Here is a 23384-nt window from a genome sequence, read left to right as displayed (position 1 = left end):
GAACAGATTAATGTAGATGCAGCATTTTCTTGGGCTCACATTGTTTACTCTGCTTTTTTCTTATCCCTTTGATGCTCAAAATTTATACGCAATCATTATGCTATTGATCTTTCCAGACTTCAGATGAAAATAAGTTCCCAGAAACCTGACAAAATATATATTGAAAAGGGGAATCATGTTCTACCAGTTTGATAATTCAAAGTATTGGTACAAATTAATGTATTATATATCACAGGAGAAAATATGCTTTGGGAATTCACATCTCAGAGTACTTCCTTGTTCAGTTCTTGAAGATTTATTGCATTCAATATGAAAAATAGAATGAAAATCAGCAATGGACTTTAGTATGAAATACTGTAATTGAGGTATAGTTGAAGTGCCTTAGTTAGGTATAAATTGGATATTATATTTATGGATCATATAGTTAACTTATTACAATAGTACTAATATATAATGCACACAGAATTCTAGTAAAACAAATTATTCTGCATTATTTTCCTAAGGTGTTCATGGCTGTAGATTAATTTTACACCTTGGCTATTGTGTACATCAGTTTGGGGCTGTTTTATGCCAGAAATAAAGCATTCAGGCTATCAAAATTCCTGCTGAATCGCTCAGTTCCTAATAAGCACTAAGTTGTACATTCAGATTAAATGAATTTTCAACAGCATGGTAAACTTTTGATGTTATGCAAACTAACTTGCAGGTCTTTGACCTTCGACACAATCTCTCTGCTTATTTCTTTACTCACATTGTTGGCGATTAAATTTAATGACTTAAAACTTATGTTTGATTCCTTTAATCTTTTTTCAGAAGGTATTATGATCTCAAATCATCCCATCTCCTATCAACAGTAGCCCTTTAGCAATACAAATTTGAAAATATTTTGTGTCCCAAGCAAAACTTATCATATGCTTTTCAGTTCTTCCTACTTACCTTGAATGCTACCTTTTTACACATAACCACTGGTTGAAAGTCTCCCATTTCTGATGCAATTATCTTTTTAAGTTAAGATTCTCACAGGCATTCCACATACTCAAAAGCCACAAGCAGCTGTCCTTGAAATGTTTATAACTGTTAAAATTTGTCACTTCAATAAACATGACTAATACAAAACTTCATTCTATAACTCATTTCTAGCTCCATTCCCACAACAGCCTTCTAGTCACTGGTTTATTTTGGCTCTTGGTAATGTTGTGGCTTGCTTTTCAAAATCCATATCTTCTTTATTCTACTTCCTCATAGTCTCACTGTTCTCTATTCTCCTCATTCGACAGCCTTTTCTGAACTTTTGATCATCTGCCTAAGATTCTGTATTTATTTGCAATATAGCAAGCTATTCATCAAGGTCAGAAGCTGGGACAGTTCCTAACGATTGTATGACATTGTGTGCAAAGGCTACCTCCATTAGGAAAGAGTGAAATCAAAATCTCACCCTTAACATTCAACAGCATTTTCATTGCTGAATCCCCCACTATATCACCCATAGTCAGCCAGAAAATTACCTGCAGTAGAGTAGATACACAGACTGTGGGTGCAAACCCTGAATATTCTATAAATATATGACTACGCTTTGACTCCACAGTACCTGCCCATCATTTTTAAGTCAGAAGTTAGGACTGAGATGGAATATAACAAAAAAGAGAAAACCAAAACATCATGGCCCTTAATTAATAGAAACATTAGGCCAGATTTTGCCAGCAATGACTTGCCTCCAACCACCTCACCCCCACCCAAACATAGTTGATCATGATGTGAAAAGCTTAATTTCAAAACAATTTATGGCATGGATAAGTTGAACTGAAGGGCCCATTTCTGTGCTTTTGGTTTTGAAAGTGAGTGTAATCTTTGGGCACTACGTCCACTCATAACAAAATTTGACAATTCCTTTTGCTTGCTCATGGAAGGAGTTTTGGTTTGCTTGCTTTCCCACTTTTGGAAATATGCACAAACTGAAAAGAAAGGCATGCTTTTATAAAACACCTTTTAGTTTCTAAAGAGAACCACAATACACTAGTCAGCCAATAAAGTACTTCTGAACTAACATGAGCTTAAATAGATAACTGGAGATAATTTCCCTCATTTTTAAAACAATGTCATGGGATCTTTAACTTCTAGATGAGAGTGAAAGACAAGGCACAACACACACAAAATGCTGGTGGAAAACAGCAGGCCAGGCAGCTTCTCCTTATAGATGCTGCCTGGCCTGCTGTGTTCCACCAGCATTTTGTGTGTGTTGGGTGAAAGACAAGGCCTTGGTCTAATTAAAGAATACACTTCTGACAATGCAAGACTTGCTCTATTTTGCACTGCACTGTTCCTTCATATTTGTGTTTATGTGTCTCCCTTGAACTTAAACTGACAACCACATGGACTCAATGGTATCAACTTAACAATAGCAAACAGAGTTGGATCTATTCTTTATTACTAGAACCCTTATTATACTCTGATTTCAGTTTATCTGCAGAAATTCTCCTTTTAACTCATTGAAATTATTCCTCTTCCAGTCAAATATACTAACTCATCTGTTTTTGCAGAACATGTGAAGTTATAATGAAGATGTAAATAAGTTTTATTTCCAGGCAATCACTAAGCTAAACATTTGGAGGAAGAAAATAGGTTGTTTCACATTTTATGAGTGAACCTGTTGCCAGCAGTTCTATTGACAACCACTGGCTGTCTGTCGTCCATGACTCAGCACTCAGTTATCAAATTCTGAGTTGAAGTCTACTGTTGGTTCATCTGGATCCCTATATGGCCATTCAGTTGAGTACTGATGTGCTGGGAAAACTGGCTGGTATATCAACTATGACATATTTATTTAAATGTGATCACTGACCTTTTGAAAGGAGGAAAGGTAAAACTTGGCCTTTTAATTTTTTTTCATACATTAACACACGAGGTCAAATCTAAGTTCTAAAATATAATGAAAAAATGTACTTTAACATAAGTTATCAGGCCAGACTCAGGAAAATCCAAGTCAATGTTTTAAAATATAAAAATACCATGGGTAGCACAATGAAGTTTCCAAGGTAACAGTGAGCAGGTTAATGATGTTGCGTGCACTCTAAGGGGAAATATGTTTCTTTTCTCATTCAATGCTAGATTATTAAAAAAAAGGGTAAAAGTGCAAGGGAGATAGAGCATATTTGCACTCATTAAAATGAATAACATTCATTGTTCATAAATTCTACTCTGCTGAATTACATTTGATTTTAATGGGAATTAAAAAAGCAATCTTGTCTCAGAGGAATTCTCAATTGCAGCAACAGAGATAATGATTATTTTGTCCCAACAAGAGAACTTGTGATGTTTGATGTATAAATAAAACAGCAAAAAACAAACCACTAAAGCAAGGTAATTTATCAGCACACACAAAATGCTGGAGGAGCTCAGTAGATCAGGCAGCATCTACAGAAAAGAGTAAACAATCGACGTTGCAGGGCAAGACTCTTCTCAGGACCCAAGGTATTGTTATCACTGTGATATCACTATACTTCATACCACCATTAAGCAAATTTTAAAAAAATGCAAGCCTTATGATACGAATTGAAATTGCAGACAGCCACCTTAGTATAACTTAAATTCTGGAATTGCGAGGATTCAAATTTTCTTATGCATCAGTAGGTTGTTCAAAATAAAAGCAACACACGTAAATTGCTGGGGAACTCAGAAGGTCAGGCAGCTTCTCTGGAGGGGATAAACAAACGTGTTTTAGGCATTGACCATTCATCAAGCAGAGGCAGAAGAAAGGAGGAAGGAGGCAGAAGCCAAAATAAGGGGGTGGGGAGAAGGTACTTGCTGAGTTCCTCCAGCATTTTTTACGTGTTGCTCAAGATTTCCAGCACCTACAGAATTTATTTTATTCAATATTCTTCTACTTTTTGTCATATGGTTTGTCTAAGGCAAGTCAGTTTACATTGCAGAATGCCGTCATCATTTTACTTTGGGCACTTTCTAAGAACGAGATTAAATCTGAGTAAACATTATCTTGGAACCAAATAACATGGTCAAGGACTCAATTTCACAGCATGATGCACATTTTTATAAAGGTGCCCAATCATCCCAATGCACCCTGAATTAGCACAAGCACAGAGATTTTGAAGGGTGTTTTCTAACAATACTGCATGCTAAACTGAAATATGACTGGCCATAGCAGATTTTCTCATGGTGGGGAAAACAACGAGTTCATTAGAATATAAAATACAATGTGATTAATGTGGTAGAATTTGCAAAAATGCAATCTTGCATAAACAGATTGATTATAATTGGTACAATTCATTCAAACATTTAACTACTGCTGATGATTGACTTTATTAACTACTTGTAACTTCACTATTGTTCTACTGAAATAAATTTGCAAAGTCCAACAAAGGAAGGTGCAGACTGGCAAGATACACAGAATCCTGAAGAATCCTGATATCTTGCAGTTTCCCCACAATTGTCCTAATATTTTAAAAGTTTGCTTTGATTAATAATTCAATAATTTATCCTTTTGTTTTACAAACAAGGGGTTAACATTATCAAGTTCTGTCACTATAAGTGTTGTGGGTGATCATCCCTTGTGCCACAGTTACTGCAGAATTAATAGGCTTGATGTAGAACTTACCTGTGACCTGCTTTTCAGTTTCAAGCAACTCCTTGGCAAAAATGTGTCATTTGCATTAACAACTAACACAGCCCGAGGATGTACTGGGGACAGCCAGCAAGTGTTGACACCCATTCTGGTGGCAATGTAGCATGCCCACAGTGTCCAGCAGAATAACTTGCAGTCAATATTCAAGAAAACAGATACAACAACAGCAAAAAAAAAGCCCCTTCTTATTCCCCCATCCCCCTTCAAGGGTCACCGGCCCACCGACCAGTCGTGGTCGCTGACCTTGGGAACTGTATGTCTTCGTCAGTGCCTGCTGACCAACCTCTTGGGTTCACGGCCTGTTAAGAAAACTGATGGAAGGGGAAGAAACTGAGTGTTGGTGTTCAGACACCTGCACCTCTTCTCTGAAGGTAATAATGAGAAGAGAGCACATCCTGGGAGGGGAGGGTCCTTAATGAAGCATTCTACCTTCTGGAGGCACAAACCCTTGAAGATGACCTCAATGGAGACTTGTGCCTGCGATGAAGCTGGCTGAGTCTACAATACTCTGCAATCTCTTGTGATCCTGCTCACTGAAGCCCCCATACCAGGCTGTGATCAACAGTCAGAATGCTCTCCACCACACATCTGTAGAAATTTGCAAGAGTCCTTGGTGACATACCAAATCTTCTCAAACTTCTAATGAAGTAGAGCTGCTGGCACACCTTCTTCCTGATGGCATCAATGCGATGGGTGGGCATCAAAAATGGTTCACCCTTTCCACTGCTGCTCTCTCAATTGAGAATTGTGTTTTCTCTCAACTTTCCATTCCTTAATTTTGTTTTTCTTTCAATTAATTTCTGGAGTTACAAAACATAAGAAATTCCACTATCAAATTCCTTGGTCTTCAAGGTTGCTGTTGTGACCAACTGATCTATCTCACTCCTGTACACATCATCACCATCTGAGATTCTACCTTCAACAGAGGCATCATCATCAAATTTACATGTGATGCTTGAGCTATGCTTAGCCTCTCAGTGATGAGTATAGACAAAGTAGAGCAGTGTGCTAAACATGCATCCTTGGGGTGTATCTGGGTTATCTGTCAAAAAGGAGGCGATCTTATCACTAATCCGCAATGACTGCAGCCTCTTAATGAGGAAGTCAAGGATGTAGTTGCAGGGGAAGGTACAGAGACCCAGGCTTCGAAATGCTACATGTGAAGCAACTTTGGGAGGCATATGGTTGTTAAATTTAAGGGATGCAATTGCAGTTCATGGGTAGTTACTAAATATTTATTAATACATAGGGGGAGTTTTACAACTCCCCACCAAATTAAAATCACCCATGAAATTTATCATCTGAAGTCATACTACTCTCCAAGATTTCAATTTTAATCCACTCTTCTGAAAGATTGGAAGCAGCACACCTATCACTGAGAGGTAATTCTATAATAGGCAGAATGGGTGCCGATGACCAATTTGAAATCTATTTTAATTAGAAGCATTTGTAAGAAGCTCCAAACATCTGGAGACACCATTTGATGATACAGGAGAAGAAACAACCCAAAACAGAAATCTATTTTACACGAGAAGACAGCTCTGCTTTTTTTTGTGTGTGTGGTGATGACTAAAGATATGAGACAAGTTGAGCATTACCAGTTTAGATTGTCTCTAAAAAAAAATTATTCCTGCTGGCGTTCTCCGAGGCTTACTTTTCAATTGATTTGTTAACCAGAATGAGTTTCTAGTTTGCAATTACACGCCTTGTTATTCTCTAAATTACAGCAAAGATTTATGTGACAAAACTTTTCCCAGTTTTCCACTCCTCTGACGTTCTTTTGAACTGGAAATACTTAATTTTCCAATCAATTTCTAGTCATTTTGCAGAAAATGCCCAGATTGCATTGACTGAATTTTGCTGATCAGTATTCCTGGTTTATCAACTACTAACACAACTGCTTACATTTTTTTTACCAAAAGTATCACTGCAAATTTCTAAACCTTTTAAACATAACACATCAGAGGAGCAGCCTATTGAGATCTACAAGGCTATGTCGAGCCTTTCCAACTGCAGTTCTGTTTGTCATATTGTATAGTCTTCTCCCTACAATAATTTCCCTTCATCTTTGAAACCAATTTCCATTTGAAAGCTACTAATGAATCTAATTCCATCGGCCAATAACTCCTATCTAAAAGGTTCTTCTTTATGTTGTCAGTTACCTTAAATTTCTGCTTTCTGCTTAACTACTTTTCAGGTAGTGGACAACATTTCTTGTCATTACTCTGTCTGACTTCTTTATGATATTAAGCAGCTCAAACGAATCTCATTAGCCTTCTCAGTTCTAAAGAGAATATCCCTACTCCAATTTATTCAGATAAATGGAATGTTCAATTGAAGAATTATTCTAGTATATTTATCAAGTCTTCTTAAAAGCCTTTAGAATCTGGTTAATGGGTGTGCTGATGAGAATAAAGTGCAATTCTTCAGCTGGCAGCACTCTGATACTTCACACGTGTTTAGCATAATATTCTGGCTAATGTTCTATACTCTATTTACAAAGCAAAATACACATTGCTGGAGGAACACAATGGGCCAGGACCCTGGTATGAAAGTCTCAGCATAAACTGTTGGCAGTCCATTTCCCCTCCACAAATGCTGCCTGACCTGTTGAGCTCCTCCAGCAATTTGCTTTTTTGCTGTATATTCCAGCATCCCCAGACTTAAGTCTTCCTGTTTAAAAATCTCCATATTACGTGCTTCCTCAATGTATTTTCCAATTTGTTCATTCACCTTAGTATTTGTATAAACACTTCCCTGTGTTCACCTATCACTGTAACTTCTGTTGTAGTACTTAGCTTGCAATGTCTCTCCTCAATCTTTCTAAAAAGAATTGTATTGTCACACAGTATCTCAACAACTGAGTGACTCTCTAAGATACTTGTGCTGAAATACTCAGGAATTCATGCAGTTGACAAAAGTACTTTATTAATAAAAAAAACTACAGCATCTGTCCATATTCTTACTGTAGTAATTTCGTACAAAGATTGCCATTGGGACTTCTTGCAGACATTGTAGCAGCGCAGGGAGCAGTTAGCCACAAGACCTCACCCTAGAAGAACTCTCAGCATTCAGATATTAATAATGCCCATTTATGTTATGCAAAGCTTCAGAGCTGAATTCTGCCTGGTACAAGTTTTCCCATTCCATTGGATAGTTTATATTGTTATGCCCGCAGCCCCCTCCTTTGTGAGAATTGCAAGAGCACTATTGGGTTGGGTCAGGGGACCCAGGAAATGAGAGAGAGACGTGAAAAATGCCTCGTTCCCCGGCGATGTAAAGTCACGAGACCTTGGCCATTGTCTCTTGGAGACACGTTTGTGGATTGCGATGCTATGCTACGTGACCACCTTCGGGCAAAGTGGGCTGGGTGAAGGGGAGAGATTGCATCATCCCCCAACCTGATTGACATCTACAACCCTGCAAGTCAGGATAAAAGAGAGGCTGTAGGAACAGCCCCTCAGACGCACCAGAAGAAATGCTAGCGATCACGGAATAGCGGGAAGCCATTTGAAGGAAGCCACGTGCGTTCAGTTCCCTTGCCTGGGAACCGGTGGCTGATACCACAGAAAAAGACTTTGAACTAACAAAGGGGAACCAACTCCCCCGACTCAATGGATTGGCCTCATAAAAGACCCGGGCAAGTTTAAAACCGTCTCTCTTAAACCCAAAGAATTGCATCTTGAATGACAGTGACTTTTTATTTTTCCATCGGACAATACAGTATCCCCTAGACAAACGATAGAGCTATTTCTTATTGATGATTATTACTATACCCGCGCTTTTAGATTGAGTATTGACGACGTATATTATCTGAATGTTTGTATTAATCTTATTTTTGTGCCCCTTTATAAATAAAGACTTTTAAAAATAGTACCATCAGACTTCAACGGACCTCTCTATCTTTGCTGGTAAGTGACCCAGTTACGGGGTACGTAACAATATTATCTAAGCTTATCACTGTTTTCTTCACGCTCAATACACATGTCTATTATGTCATTGAAGCATTTGTCATGTGTAAATTCCATGCCTGTGTTGCGTACCCACATGACTAACTATTAACAAAAGATCTTGCTTTTAAGCTATGGCATGCACCATCCAGTGAAAAACAATTAGTCTTGTCCCTGAACAATGGTGCTATACACTTTAGTTTTACTGTCAACCTGTCTGCACACTATAGTTTCCTTGGAGACATTGGATTGCGTAGCAGGAAAGAGTTTTCAAAAGATATGAGCGGGGACAGTCAGGGCATTCTGTCTCCCTAGGAGACTTAGATTGTGCATAATTAGGCACATGGCAAGTGCCATTTAAAACAAGTTAGGTTTAAGTGGAGTGGCCATTGTGTGAGTAAATCAGTGTTAGAGTGGAGAGTTCAGGCTTTGGTTCAGAGAAGCTTCAAAGAAGAGGCGGAGGATAAAGACAGATTTTTTTTTGTTTAATTTTTCCTTCCTTCTTTTTTATTGCACTATTAGAGCAGTAGGATATCAGGCAGAATAGTGGAATGCTCCTCTTATGGGATGTGGGGAGGCAGGGAGACCTCCAATGTCCCTGATGACTACACCTGCAAGAAGTGCATCCAGCTGCAGCTTCTAACAGACTCTTGGGCAATCGGAGCTAGAGCTAGATGGACCTTGAATTAATTGGGAGGCTGAGGGATTAATCGACAGACAATACAAGGATGTAGTTACACCCAAGGTACAGGAGACAGGTAACTTCAGGAAGGAGAGAGGGAATAGGCAGCATGCAAAATATCCCTGTGGCCATTCTCTTCAATAACATGTATACTGCATTGGTAATGTTGGGATGAATGACCTAGCAGAAGGAAGCAACAGTGATCAGTTCTCTGGCACTGAGTCTAGCTCTATGGCTCAGAAGGGAAGGGGGGAGAAGAGACAAGCTGTAGTGATAGAGGATTCATTGGTTAGCAGAACAGACAGAAAGTTCTGTGGATGAGAATGAGATTCCTGGTATGTTGCCTCCAGGTTGTGAGGGTCAGGAATAGCAGATGACTCCACAGCATTCTTAAGTGAGGGGATGAATAGCAAGAGTATATGGTCCACATTTGTAGGAAGTGTGGTAAGGTCCTACAAAGTAAGCTCAGGGAGTTAGGTGCTAACTTCAGGGACAGGACCTCCAGGGTTGTAATCTCAGGATTGCAACCCTTGCCAATACTGGTGTGGCCAGAAAAAAGGAAGACCATACATTTTAACATATGGCTAAGGAGATGGGAGGACTTCAGATTTTTGGATCACTGGACTCTCTTCCAGTAAAGCTGAGACCTCTACAGAAGGAATGGTTTGCACCTCAACTGTAGGGAGACCAATATCCTTGTGGGAAGGTTTGGCTAATGCCCCATTGGTGGGGGGGGGGATTAAACTAGAGTTGCAGAGGGATGAGAACTGAGTAGATGGTGGAGACAGATATTGTAAAGCCTACTTATAAAGTCAGGAATCAAAAGGTTGAACATAGTGGGACCAATGTACTGAGTTGCGTATATTTCAATGCAAGGAGTATTACAGGAAAGAGGGGTAAGCTCAGGGCATGGATCAGTGCATGGAGTCAGGTCATTGAAGCCATTAATGAGACTTGGCTGCTGGAAAGGCAGAACCAGCAGTTCAATTTCCATTGCTTTAGACGTGATAGAGCGGGAGGGATTAAAGGGGGTGCTCAGATAGGTCAGACAAGAGAGCTCGTCTACTGAGGCCATATGGGTAGAAAAGTGGAATAAGAAAGGGATGACCACATTAGTGGGATTATTTTATAGACCACTCAACAATCTGTGGGATTTAGAGGAGCAAATCTGAAGAAAGATTGCAAACTTTTGTAAGAAACATAAGGTTGAGTTCCTATATATCGGTGATAACTGACGTAGATTGGGAGTCCACCAGAAGAAGTGAGACATTCTAGTAGCCATGTACTTTCATTCCATTTCCAGTTCCCATTTCAATATATCAATCCATGGCCTCCTCTACTGTCATAATGAGGCCACACTCAGGTTGGAGGAACAACACCTTATAGTCAGTCTGGGTAGCCTCCAACCTGATGGCATGAACATCAATTTCTTGAACTTACTGTAATGCCCCCACCCCCACTTTTACCATTCATCTTCCCCTTTTCCCTCCCTCACCTTATCTCCTTGCCTGCCAAGAGGTCCCAACAAGAGAGTGTATGATACTAGATCTCCTATTAGGGAATGCGACAGGGCAGGTGACAGAAGTTTGTGTGGGATATCACTTTGTATCTAGTGACCATAATGCCATTAGTTTCAAGATAATTATGGAGAAGAACAGTTCTGGTCCTCAAGTAGAGGATCTAAGTTGGAGAAAGGCCAATTTTGATTTTGAAAGGATTTGGTAAGTGTGTATTGCGACAGGTTGCTTTCTGACAAATGTGCACTTGTAAGTGAGAGCGCTTTAAATGTGAAATTCTGAGAGTACAGAGTTTGTATGTTCCTGTCAGAATAAAAGGCAATGATAACCGTTTATGGAACTTTGCTTTTGAAGAAATATTGAGGCCCTGGTTAAGAAAAAGGAGACACATAGTAGGTATAGACAGGTGGGAACAAATAATGTATTTGAGGAGTGCAGGAAATACAAGCGAACACTTATGAAAGAAATAAGGAAGGCTAAAAGAACTCATGAGATTGTTCTGGCAGACAAGATGAAGGAGAATCCTAAGGGCTTCTACAGGTACTGTATCGTAAGAGCAAAAGGACAGCAAGGGACAAAAGTACTCCTCTGGAAGATCCACACACACACACAAATCTGCAGATGCTGGAAATTCAAGCAACACACACAAGATGCTGGTGGAACGCAGCAGGCCAGGCAGCATCTATAGGAAGAAGAAGTTGACGTTTTGGGCCAAGACCCTTCGTCAGGACTAACTGAAAGGAAAGATAGTAAGAGATTTGAAAGTGGGAGGGGGAGGGGAAAATGTGAAATGACAGGAGAAGACCGGAGGGGGAGGGATGAAGCTAAGAGCTGGAAAGGTGATTGGCAAAAGGAATACAGAGCTGGAGAAGGAAGAGGATCATGGGATGGGAGGCCTGGGGAGAAAGAAAGGGGGAGGGGAGCACCAGAGGAAGATGGAGAACAGGCAAGGAGCGATTGTGAGAGGGACACAGAGAGAAAAAACGAGAGAGAGAGAAAAAAAATAAAATAAGGGATGGGGTAAGAAGGGGAGGAGGGGGATTAACAGAAGTTAGAGAAATCAATGTTCATGCCATCAGTTTGGAGGCTACCCAGACGGAAAATAAGGTGTTGTTCCTCCAACCTAAGTGTGGCTTCATCTTGACACTAGAGGAGGCCATGGATTGACATATCCAACCTGATGGCATGAACATGGGTTTCTCTAACTTCCATTAATGCCCCTCCTCCCCTTCTTACCCCATCCCTTCTTTATTTATCTATCTATTTATTTATTTTTTCCTTCCTTCCTTCCTCTTTTTTCTCTCTGTCCCTCTCACAATCACTCCTTGCCTGCTCTCCATCTTCCACTGGTGCTCCCCTCCCCCTTTCTTACCCCCCAGACCTCCCGTCTCATGATCTTCCCCCTTCTCCAGCTCTGTATCCTTTTGCTAATCACCTCTCCAGCTCTTAGCTTCATCCTTCCCTCTCCTGTTTTCTCCTATCATTTTGGATCTCCCCCTCCCCCTCCCACTTTCAAATCTCTTACTATCTCTTCTTTCAGTTAGTCCTGACGAAGGGTCTCGGCCCGAAATGCCGACTGTACTTCTTCCTATAGATGCTGCTTGGCCTGCTGCGTTCCACCAGCATTTTGTGTGTGTTGCCTCTGGAAGATCAGAGAGGTCATGGAGCTGAAATAGATGGGGGAGATCTTAAATGGATCTTTTGCATCTGTATTTACTGGGCAGTAGGACACAGAAACTATAGAAGTGAAGTAAAGCAGTGGTGAGGACAAAGACTGTATACAGATGACAGAGGAGGAGATGTTTGCTGTCTTGAGTCAAATTAGGGTGGATAAATCCCCAAGGCCTGATGCAAGGCTAGAGCAGAAATTGCAGGAGCCCTAGCAGAGATATTTAAAACCTCCTTAGCCATGGGTGACATGTCAGCGTATTAGCGAATAATTAATGTTATTCTGTTGTTTAAGAAAGTCTAATAAGCCAGGAAATTATAAACTGGTGAGGTTGGCTTCACATGAAGTTATTGTAAGATATTCTAAGGAACTGGATATATAAGCATTTGGATAGACAGGGATTGATTAGGGATAGTCAACATGGCTTTGTGTGTGATAATTTGTGTCTAATCAGTCTCAGAGGTTTTCAAGGAAGTTAGCTGATGAACGCAAGGCAGCGGATGTTGTCTACATGGACCTTAGAAAGGCCTTCGACAAAGTTCTGCATGGGAGGTTGGTCAGGAAGGTTCCGTCGCTTGGTGTTCAAGATGAGCTAGTAAATTGGTTAGACAGTGGCTTCGTGGCAGAAGCTGGAGAGATGGTTGCCTCTCTGACTGGAGGCCTGTGACTAGCAAATGGTTGCCTCTCTGACTGGAGGCCTGTGACTAGCAAATGGTTGCCTCTCTGACTGGAGGCCTGTGACGAGTGGTGTTCCACAGGCATCGGTGCTGGGTCTGTGTTGTTTGTCATCTATATCAACAATCTGGATGATAATGTGCTAAACTGGATCAGCAAGTTTGCGCATGACACCAAGATTGGGGGTGTGGTAGGCAGCGAGGAAGACTATCAAAGCTTGCAATGGGATCTGGACCAGATGGAAAAATGGGCTGAAAAATGGCAGGAGAAATTTAATGTAGGCAAGTGTGAGGAGTTGCCTTCAGGAAAGGAAACGAGGGTAGACTTACACAGTGAATGGTGGAGCACTGAGGTGTGCAGTAGATCAGAGGGGTCTGGGAATACAGATCCATAATTCTATGAAGGTGGAATTAATAAGTAGATAGGTTCATAAAAAAGCTTTAGGCACCATTGGCCTTCGTGCTGAAAAAAATCAAATCAAGTTTAATTATCATTCAAACCATACATAATTTTCAATTAATGTTTATTTAAATGCTTTTAATTGTTTAAAAGTGATCAATTACATTTTATAACCCCAACTATTTAAGTAATCTTTAAGTTATTTCACATGACTGAATATTGTGTGCTAAAATTTACTTCAGATTTTTGTGGGCAGGGTTTTGATGGCATTCACTTAACCTGATCCCTGTCTATATATACAATAGCCCCCAAATACTTACGATGGAGGTAACACTTCCCAGTAAGATGATATCGGAAGATGTAGAGCACATACAATATATGTCAACAGTGAGTATGATGGTTCACTGCTGGCAACATGTCTGGCATTTATTTTAGCTTAGATAAACATACTTGGTGTGGGACAGAATGGTAACAACAGAAGGGCAACTTCTTACTTTACGGTGCAAATGGAGGGTCACACCATTAGAAGTACTGACATTCATGTTAGGAAAGAATATGGAAAACTAGTCCTCTCGTACTAAAACCATATTGATCTATACCTACAAACAAAGTGGATTGGAAGGATAGATAACTCAAAACAGGATTAAACCATGAGTTCATTTTAATTATTTTTTTCAGCCACTTCACAGTTGGCCGTTTTCAAATCTTTTCAGGTATTTATCAACAATGATTTCATTAAAGATTATATTCAGTTAAGTAACAGTAAGATGTTCTCAATAACTTTAACATAATTCAAGCGAGAGCACAAGTAACAATTGATAGCTTCTGTGCTTATCACAGATTTCTGATAGTTACAAGACAAGATATTCTTCATTTCAGATCCTGTTTATTCACAGAAGCATTAAATTCCAGCAAATGAAGGAGACAAGAGCCATCCATCAGAGCTATTTTGAGATGTGCAAAATTCCCATAGGTGTGCAGAGATTCCAAATATGGCACATCACAAGCCTTATGAAAAATAGCTCAGCTTGTTAGTCGAGCCTTATGTTCTAATACAAGAAACCATCTCTTGGCATGAAAATAATGGGCGGGCTAGATTGGTGCAGGAAAGAACAGAGTGCAGGATCAGTACAAGAACCTACCTAATTTTCCTTCTATGTTAGTTAATGACATCTAATTCAATGTAACTCCCCGACAAAATTACTCTTGCTTTACCTTTCTGATATTAACTCCCAGGCAGTTAAGCTAAAGCTCTATCTTCTTCCTGTTTTTACAATCCTATTTCTAACCATAATATTAATGTAACTCAAATTACTAACACTGCTGATTAAAGTTATGTTTAGATGTAAATGACTGTAGAGCAAAGATTTTGCAATGAATAATGTTACTTGTGGTGAAATATGTACTGGGGTTTCAGAAACTGTCAAGAGGTTTGATTCTTAATAAAGACATAGAAACACTATAAACCATGTGGTACTTTACACCAATTTACTAGGGCAGATTACTGACTTCCGCACAAAGCCAGTGGCTTTATTTCAAAGCCAGCATCAGAACTGAAAACTACTTTCAACCTCAGCTCTTATAAAACTTGCATTATTAAGGAAGTAAACTCTTCTCACTGCAACTCTCCATTTAATGAAATAGTCAGCCTCATTGTTGAACCACTCAAAAGGCCAGGCCCAGAAAGGAGGAGAATCTTCTTACCTAGGCTCTGGGTCACAGTTTTTAGCTTGGTGGGTTCAGGAGAAGCTGCACTTTGTTGAACCTCCCCACAACACACACAAATAATATTGTTCAGATGCACTTCTGAACGTCACTGGAGATTGCTCTAAGCACCTCTGGTCAAGTTAAAGAGTAATTAAAGAATAATAGTTATTCTATAATTCATTCATCTGACAAATGATAGACATCTGACTGAAGGAAACAGACTCTAGTTTAAACAGACTCATCCTTACAAGAAACTAGTATTTTGATTGAGAGACACCACATGAAAGCAGCCTCTTGCCCACCAAGTCCACGCCAACCATTAAACATCTGCTGTCTCTCAGAAACACACCAAGACCACATCAATTCCATTTTATTCTCCCCATACTCCCATTGACAACTTCTCGCCAAACAACCCCCCCCCCCCCCCCCACCTGACCCAGATATTGATTCTACAACACATTTACACTAGGAACAATTCACAGCAGCCAAGTCACTTACCAACCCATAAGTCTGTGTGAAGTGGGAGGAAACCAGAACATTCAAAGAAACCCATGTGGTCACATAGGGAATAAGCCAACTCCAGAGACAGCATCAGCCATCAGGATCAAACCCTAGTCCCTTGGAGAAGGGAGGCAGCAGTTCTACTAGCTGTGCCCATTAGTCATTAATTAGAAAGTCCACTTCAGGTAAACCAGTAATATCAATGAAGATGCAAATCTATATTCACTCCTTTATTTTCAAACATTGGTTTGGATCTATCAACAGCTAGAATCAAGGAAAATTCCCAGTGTTCAGCAGCTCCTCTGGCACGTCTATCACTCCTTTTTCTCACTGCAGTGCATACTGAAGAACTTGTCTTGCTGGGATTCAGCATACAATTAAAGTACTCAGTTCAGTTTAGGTGCCTTGCCGTTTGGCATGGGTGATCATGTCTCTCCATCCATCACGGTCCCTGACCCTCCGAATTGTAGTTGTTGCCTCCCCTGTTTCTAACCGTGATGTTAATCCATCTCTCATTCTCTGTCTACCTCTGCTTCTTTTCCCTTCCAGCTTTCCAGTTGTAACTAAATGCTCCAACATCTCTCTTCACATGATGTGTCCAAAGAATTTTGATTGCTGTTTTCTGATTTCTGAAAGTAATGTACGTTTTATTTTTGTTCTCTCTAGAACTTCTTCGTTGGTTATCCTGTCCATATATGATATGCATAGCATTCTTCTAAGGAACCGCATCTCTGCTGCATTGATTCTTTTTTCCATTGCATTTGTGATGGTCTATGATTCGCAGCCATACATCAATATAGGAAGAATGTAGCAGCTGAGAGTTCTAAGGTGAATGTCAATTGCTATTTTCTTGTTTGTTAGGATGTTTCTCATTTCTGTAATGAAATGCTGTTCTTGCCATTGCTATTCTTGCTTTTATGTCTATTTTGCATTTGCCATCATTCATTCAATTAATAACTTCCAAACTATGGTTGGAGATTTATTTAAATTTCTTCAGGTTAAACAATTTTTTAATATAATCTCACTAACAAAGAGCATTTGCTGGCTTTGACAGGAAATCAAAACTCAGTTTCTAGTTTTGCCTAAGGCTATCAGAGCACTCATTGTCCTGAACTCATGAACCCTTCATTATGTCTTTTTCCCTCACAGCTGCTGCTTGATTTGCTGAGTATTTCAAGCAATTTCTATTTCAGTTTCAAATGATTTAATTTCAAATTTCAATTGCATTTGTATTCATACTTAATATCATATTGCCTTCAGCAATAAACCAGCAAAATTACTTTCATTCTTGTGTTCACCTAATCATATAACTGAGAATATTCACAAATTACAGCATAATTTAATATTATATATGTAAAATATAATTGTACATATTTTACAGTATTTCTAAAATAATTTAATCAGTACCTCTAGCTCTTGGTAAACCACAGAAATTGAACATTGGATGTCTATTGACATAATGAAGTCAGTTAGCCCAAAGAGTTCATTCTTACATGGAGAAAAATCAAAAATCAGAGGTGAAAAAGGACTTGGAAGTGCTCATGCAGGATTCCCTGAAGGTTATCTTGCAAGTTGGGTCAATGATGAAGAAGACAAATGCAATGTTAGCATTCCTTTAGAGGGCACTAGAATATGAAAGCAAGGATGTAATGCTGAGGATCGATAAGGCATTGGTAACTGCACTTGGGAGTATTGTGAAGAGTTTCGTGTCCCTTACCTAAAAAAAAGATGAGCTAGTATTGGAAAGGGTCCAGAGGGTGGTTCACAAGAATGATTCCAGGAATTAAAGAGTTAACATATGAGGAGTGTTTGATGGCTTTGATCCTGTACTTGTTGGAGCTTAGAAGAGAGAGAGAGAGAGAGAGGGAGGGGGAGGGGGAGGGGAGAGAGAGAGAGAGAGAGAGAGAGAGAGTGTGTGTGTTGATGAGGGAGGGAGATGTCATTGAAACATATCGAATATTAAAAGGCCTAGGTAGAGTGGATTTGGAGATGTTTCCTATAGATAGATAGATAGATAGATACTTTATTCATCCCCATGGGGAAATTCAACTTTTTTCCAATGTCCCATACACTTGTTGTAGCAAAACTAATTACATACAATACTTAACTCAGTAAAAAATATGATATGCATCTAAATCACTATCTCAAAAAGCATTAATAATAGCTTTTAAAAAGTTCTTAAGTCCTGGCGGTAGAATTGTAAAGCCTAATGGCATTGGGGAGTATTGACCTCTTCATCCTGTCTGAGGAGCATTGCATCGATAGTAACCTGTCGCTGAAACTGCTTCTCTGTCTCTGGATGGTGCTATGTAGAGGATGTTCAGAGTTATCCATAATTGACCGTAGCCTACTCAGTGCCCTATAGTGGGGCAGTCTATGACCAGAGGACACAGCCTCAGAATAAAGGAACTTCCATTTGGAACAGAAATGAGGAGGAATTTCTTTAGCCAGAAGGTAGTGAATCTGTGGAATTCATTGCCAAAGAAAGCTATGACAGCCAAATCATTGGGTGTATTTAAAGCAGAGCTTGATAAATTCTTGATTAGTAAGGGTGTGAAAGGTTACAGGGAGGAGGCAGGAGAATGGACTAGAGAGGGATAATAAATCAGCCATGCCGAATGGCCCGATTCTGCTCCTATGTCTTATAGTCTTATTCCAAGTGAACCTAATACAAGTAAAGAGGATTAGTGTAGATAGGAAAAAAGGTTGGCATGTACATATTGGGCTGAAGGGCCTGTTTCTGTGCTGCACAACTCCAAGTTTTTGAACAAGATAATAAATAAACCTTCACTCTTTCTCATTGCTGCCAGGAGTGTAATAACTTCCCAACTACAAACATTGAATAACACTGCAGCCTAGACAATCACATCAACCTTCATATAAATATTATACACATTTTAATATAATTAAACGAACACGTTTTTAAATTGCAGAGCAAAATCATTGTTTTGATTTATCGTGGAATGATAATTTCAGAAGTATGCTTTTGAGCTTTATGAACAAATTTAAACACAAATAAATGAAATATAATTACATGTTGATCATCCACTACTCACCTGATTTGCAAAAGCTCAGCAAAAGCTTCACTACCAGCCAAGACATAACTGATTCCAATTGAAATGCTACAGAAAAAAACATTACAAATAAATATCGTACACAATTATCATATCCCACACCTTCCAAATAATCACACTTACTCTTACAAGATTTGGTACCATTTGGTGCTTGACAAGTAGAGAGGTTACCAAACTCCGAGGACATCAGTCCGTCTACACCCACAGTTACCACATAAACATGAAAAGAGACAATGCTTAAGGTTGTTGACTACTACCGTACAAGTTCTTAATAATGTTTATACAATTCAACTTATCAGTTTTCTTTTACAACTTGGGAAGTTAACATCTATTTCACAGAAAAGTTCACAGTGGTCATCAATCACCTTTAAGAAGGCAAACAAGATATTTATTCCCTGAGTGTTTCCAATTATGCTCATGGACAAACGTAACCCACGATTTATAGATTTTCAAATTGTTAACATGTGTAGTTACTTAACTGGCCCGACTTGTGCCAATTCCTCTTTTTACACCAAAATACCTTTTAAATATCTGAGCTGTCAAAAAATTATGCATTTTGAACAGAATCTATGCATAATATAGAAATGGTATGTCATGGCAAACAGGTGAAGAAAGCAACAAAATTGATAGTTCTATTCCACGGGAGCCTTATAGAAATGACACACCACAATGACTGTGACATGTAGGTTGCTGGTCATATATACGTAAGAGACTGAGCACTGATTGGAAGCATAGGTTCTTGCTAGAATCTGTAGTTGAGAGACTTTAATAGTACTGGGAAGATAATTAAATTTTACGAACTGAACCCCAACAAAGTAGGAGATCTGCACATTGCAGTTCTTTTACACATTTTGCTCAGTGCAAACATCAAGTAGGGAAGATAGAGCAGTTCAGGCCTGGTTGAATGAACCTCAAATGACTATGAAGTCAGAACTCAATGAGATTGGTGGGAAATGCTAAGAAAGAATTTTATAATAGATATGACTGCAATATTTTGATTGATCTTTTCTCTACACTAGGTAATCAGCTGTTGTGTCTCACAGGAAGGCCTGGTGGAGAAACTCTTTTGAATAGTGACAGAAAAATCAAAGTTTTATTGCATACTTTCATCATTCTCAGCAGGAAAATATGAAAGTATGTTAGCAATAGATGTGATTTTGTTCCCACCTTGGCTGCTTATTGATATTAACATGCACACTATGGGACCAATTTTGAAGCAATCTCTCACAGGCAATCTAAATTAAATTGGTTTATCATTGTCACGCACTGAGGCACAGTGAAAAACTTTGTTTTGCATGCCATTCATACAGATCATTTATTTACAACAGTCCACTGAGGTAGTACAAGGGAAAACAATAACAGAATGCAGCAGACAAGAATGTTACAGTTACAGAGAAAGTGTAGTGCAGGCAGTCAATAAGATGCAAAAGTATAATAAGCTACATTGTGAGGTCATCGATCTATCTTATATCAGAAAGCATGTGCTTCCAGGCTTTTCTATCTTCTGCCTGATTAAAGGGGAGAGAAACTAGTATGTCTGGAGTGTGTAGTGTTCATGATTATGTTGTTCACTTTACTGAGGCAGTGAGAAGTGCAGACCCAGTCCTTGGAAGTGAGCCAGTTTCCCCAATGGAAATAAGTGAAGGGCAAAGGAGACATGTCAAATTTCTTTATCTTCCTGAGGAATCAGAGGCACTAGTGAGCTTCCTTGGGTTGTGGCATCTACATTATGGATCAGGACACACTTTTGGTGATGTTCATTGCTAGGAATTTGAAGATTTCAACACTCTTGACCTTAGCATTTCAGGAGCATGTGCACTATCCCCCTACACTTGAAGTAAATGACCAGCTCATTAGTTCTGCTGAAATTGAAGAAAAGTTTGCAGTCATAACACCACACCACTAGACCCTCAAGCAATAACTTGTATTTTTGGAGGAAATTCAGATTTTCACACATACTTCTGCATATTCATATAGTGACACTAGACTCTATGCATATAAGCTATGATATATATATACTTTTTAATTTATTTATTTTCTTTAGTGATTATTGTGTTTTTAGTGCTGCTTCAGATCCAGAGTAACAATATCACTCTCCTTTACATGTGTGTACTGATGTATGTAAAAAAGAAAACTTGAATCTTCAGCTGACTTTTCTTGAATAATATTCATTCAAAAAGAATATTAGCTTTCACAATAATCATATTGTGTAAGCTTCTAATTTGCTTTTCAAATGAATATTATTTATGAAGATAAAGCCATAAAACAAATTGTTTATTTAGTTCATAAAATTGTGTCTTCGTGTTTTTCAACTACACATGCAACTGTATGTCACAACCACGGATTCGGCAGCACAGTAGATACGGCAATTGTGCTTGTGAATATGCACATGTCAGATAATTATTATTTAATCATGGTAGTATTTAACTCCATACTTGCTGTCGTAGTGCTTGTCGAAACTTGAGCAGAACACAGCAACGCTTCGCTGGCTGTTTTGTATTTGGCCTTCCCTGAGAAATTGGACTTTAGAGTCAACTGACTTGGAAGACTAGTGGTATTCATTTAATGTTGAGATGTTCTTTCCAGCCCCAGTTTAGCCTTCATTTTCCATTTGAGAGTTTTAGTTAACGGCCCTGTTTGGCCCAGCATTTATTGTTTTATTTTCCCTTTAACACTGTTCGTATTAAAGTCTGTGAACTATCGACCTGCTTCAGTGTCTCTCACACCGCCCTTGGGCCATATCCAAACCTGGTAACACTATATTTCGATGATAAAAACTGATGATTTGTTAATTCAAAAAGGATCTGATGCTTTCCCAGCGTATGTGACAAATAAACTCTTCTTGGGCTTCCAGACGGTACAGGTATCCATTCTAACCAATATTTCAATTTACAATCAGGGATGATGCCTAGGCATGTCTATTCCGGAGGTATTTATACTTCTGTAGTTCGTCCCTCCTGATTGGTTAGTCCCCATCCAATCAGGTTTCTGCTCTCCCACCTTGTTTACAATTGAATTCTATTTCTTACTTAGAGCGAGACCTTAGTCTTTGTTAAAATTCTTTCGCTTTATCACAGTTTTATCACCCTCTGACTCTCAATACAGGAGCCTGGGGTTGAGAGGGTTCCTCGGCATTGTTATGATCCAGCAACAATGAAGATATAACTGAGACAGGTTTTTTATAACAAACAAAACATTTATTAAACACTGCTAAACAATAAACCTAGAAGTAAACAAACAACTAACTTAACCGGAATTCAGCTGCGATACGGCAGCTCGAACAGTTCTTAAAGCGAGAAATGCGAACTCAATTCTTTAAAATAATATTGCAAAAAGTCCAAAATGATTTACAGTCAAAGGAGAGACTTTCCTTGAATTAAATCCTCTTTCACGACGTTACTGCTGATCCTAGCTGAAGTATGCTTTGCCGAGGGATTTACGAAAGAAGAAAATGAAATGACTTGAAGGCACTGACCTTTCCTTGGCAAAATTCTGCACCCAGCCCTTTCTGCTCTTACAGCAGGGACTAACATGGGCACAGCTGACGAAATCCTTCCGAATGAGGATCAAACAAGGTCAAACCTGTTTCACCGTCAAAATCAACTTTCCTCGATCCTTTAGCTTCCCAAACTTCGACGAATCTTCACTCTGCAACTTGATTTTAACTGCCAGTATTGTAGCAAAACTGCTGGCAATAACCTTTGACTTAAGACAGAAAGTAAAACTCCACTTTTAAACAAAACTGTGTCAAAACATCGAAATATGCAACGAAACGGGAGTATCTGGTGAATTCAACCACGGACTGCCCACACCTCACAGGGAGGGGTTCTCCTTTTATACCCTGTTGAAAAAAACTATCACATGACCTCTCACTGGTGGGAAAATGACATTACTCCACCATCACAAGACCATTACCTCATGACCAGCAGAGCCTCAATTACATCATGGTCATGTGACAGGCACAAGCTACCCACGGGTATGTAACAGCATCCATATCACCAAGGACTTCATATGGTCTGTACACACCAGCTGTGTGGTGAAAAAGGCACAACAGTGCCTCCTTCACCTCAGACGGTTGAGGAAGTTTGGTATGGGCCCCCAAATCCTAAGAACTTTCTACAGGAGCACAATTGAGAGCATCCTGACTGGCTGCATCACTGCCTGGTATGGGAACTGCACCTCTCTTAATCGCAGGATTCTGCAGAGAGTGGTGCAGACAGCCCAGCACATCTGTAGTTGTGAACTTCCCATGATTCAAGACATTTACAAGGACAAGTGTGTAAAAAGAATCCATTACAGGATTCCCTGTGTGTGGTGAACTACATATACCTGTCTGGACTGCTCCTGTGGCTCCTCCCACAGACCCCTGTATAAAGGCGATTGAGGCCTGAGCCCGGCCTCATTCTCCAGGATGTAGTGTTGTTCATTCTTCCAGTCAATAAAAGCCGATATCTCGCTTCTTACGTCTCAGAGTGAGTTATTGATGGTGCATCACTGTGAATGCGGAGCAGCCTATGTTGGCCAGATGTGACACACGGTGGAATGCCACATCAAAGAGCGCAGGAGTGTATCTG

General features: G+C 39.4%; 1 protein-coding gene across 8 annotated transcripts in view; it reads right to left on the bottom strand.

The window, feature by feature from the left end:
* LOC140725529 (uncharacterized) overlaps positions 1-23384 on the bottom strand; it is a 467652-nt gene that overhangs the window by 300721 nt on the left and 143547 nt on the right. For 7 of the 8 annotated variants that reach the window (XM_073041107.1, XM_073041104.1, XM_073041102.1 and 4 more), the window contains one exon: positions 18793-18858. The exons of the other annotated variant lie outside the window; for it this stretch is intronic. In XM_073041107.1, the coding sequence (XP_072897208.1) occupies positions 18793-18858 (66 nt within the window). The remainder of the gene's footprint in view (positions 1-18792; positions 18859-23384) is intronic. 8 annotated transcript variants of the gene reach the window in all.

Source organism: Hemitrygon akajei, chromosome 3, assembly GCF_048418815.1.
Source record: "Hemitrygon akajei chromosome 3, sHemAka1.3, whole genome shotgun sequence".
Taxonomy (NCBI): Eukaryota; Metazoa; Chordata; class Chondrichthyes; order Myliobatiformes; family Dasyatidae; genus Hemitrygon; species Hemitrygon akajei.
The sequence above is the reverse complement of the archived record's forward strand: the minus strand, read 5'-3'. Positions and strand labels throughout refer to the sequence as shown.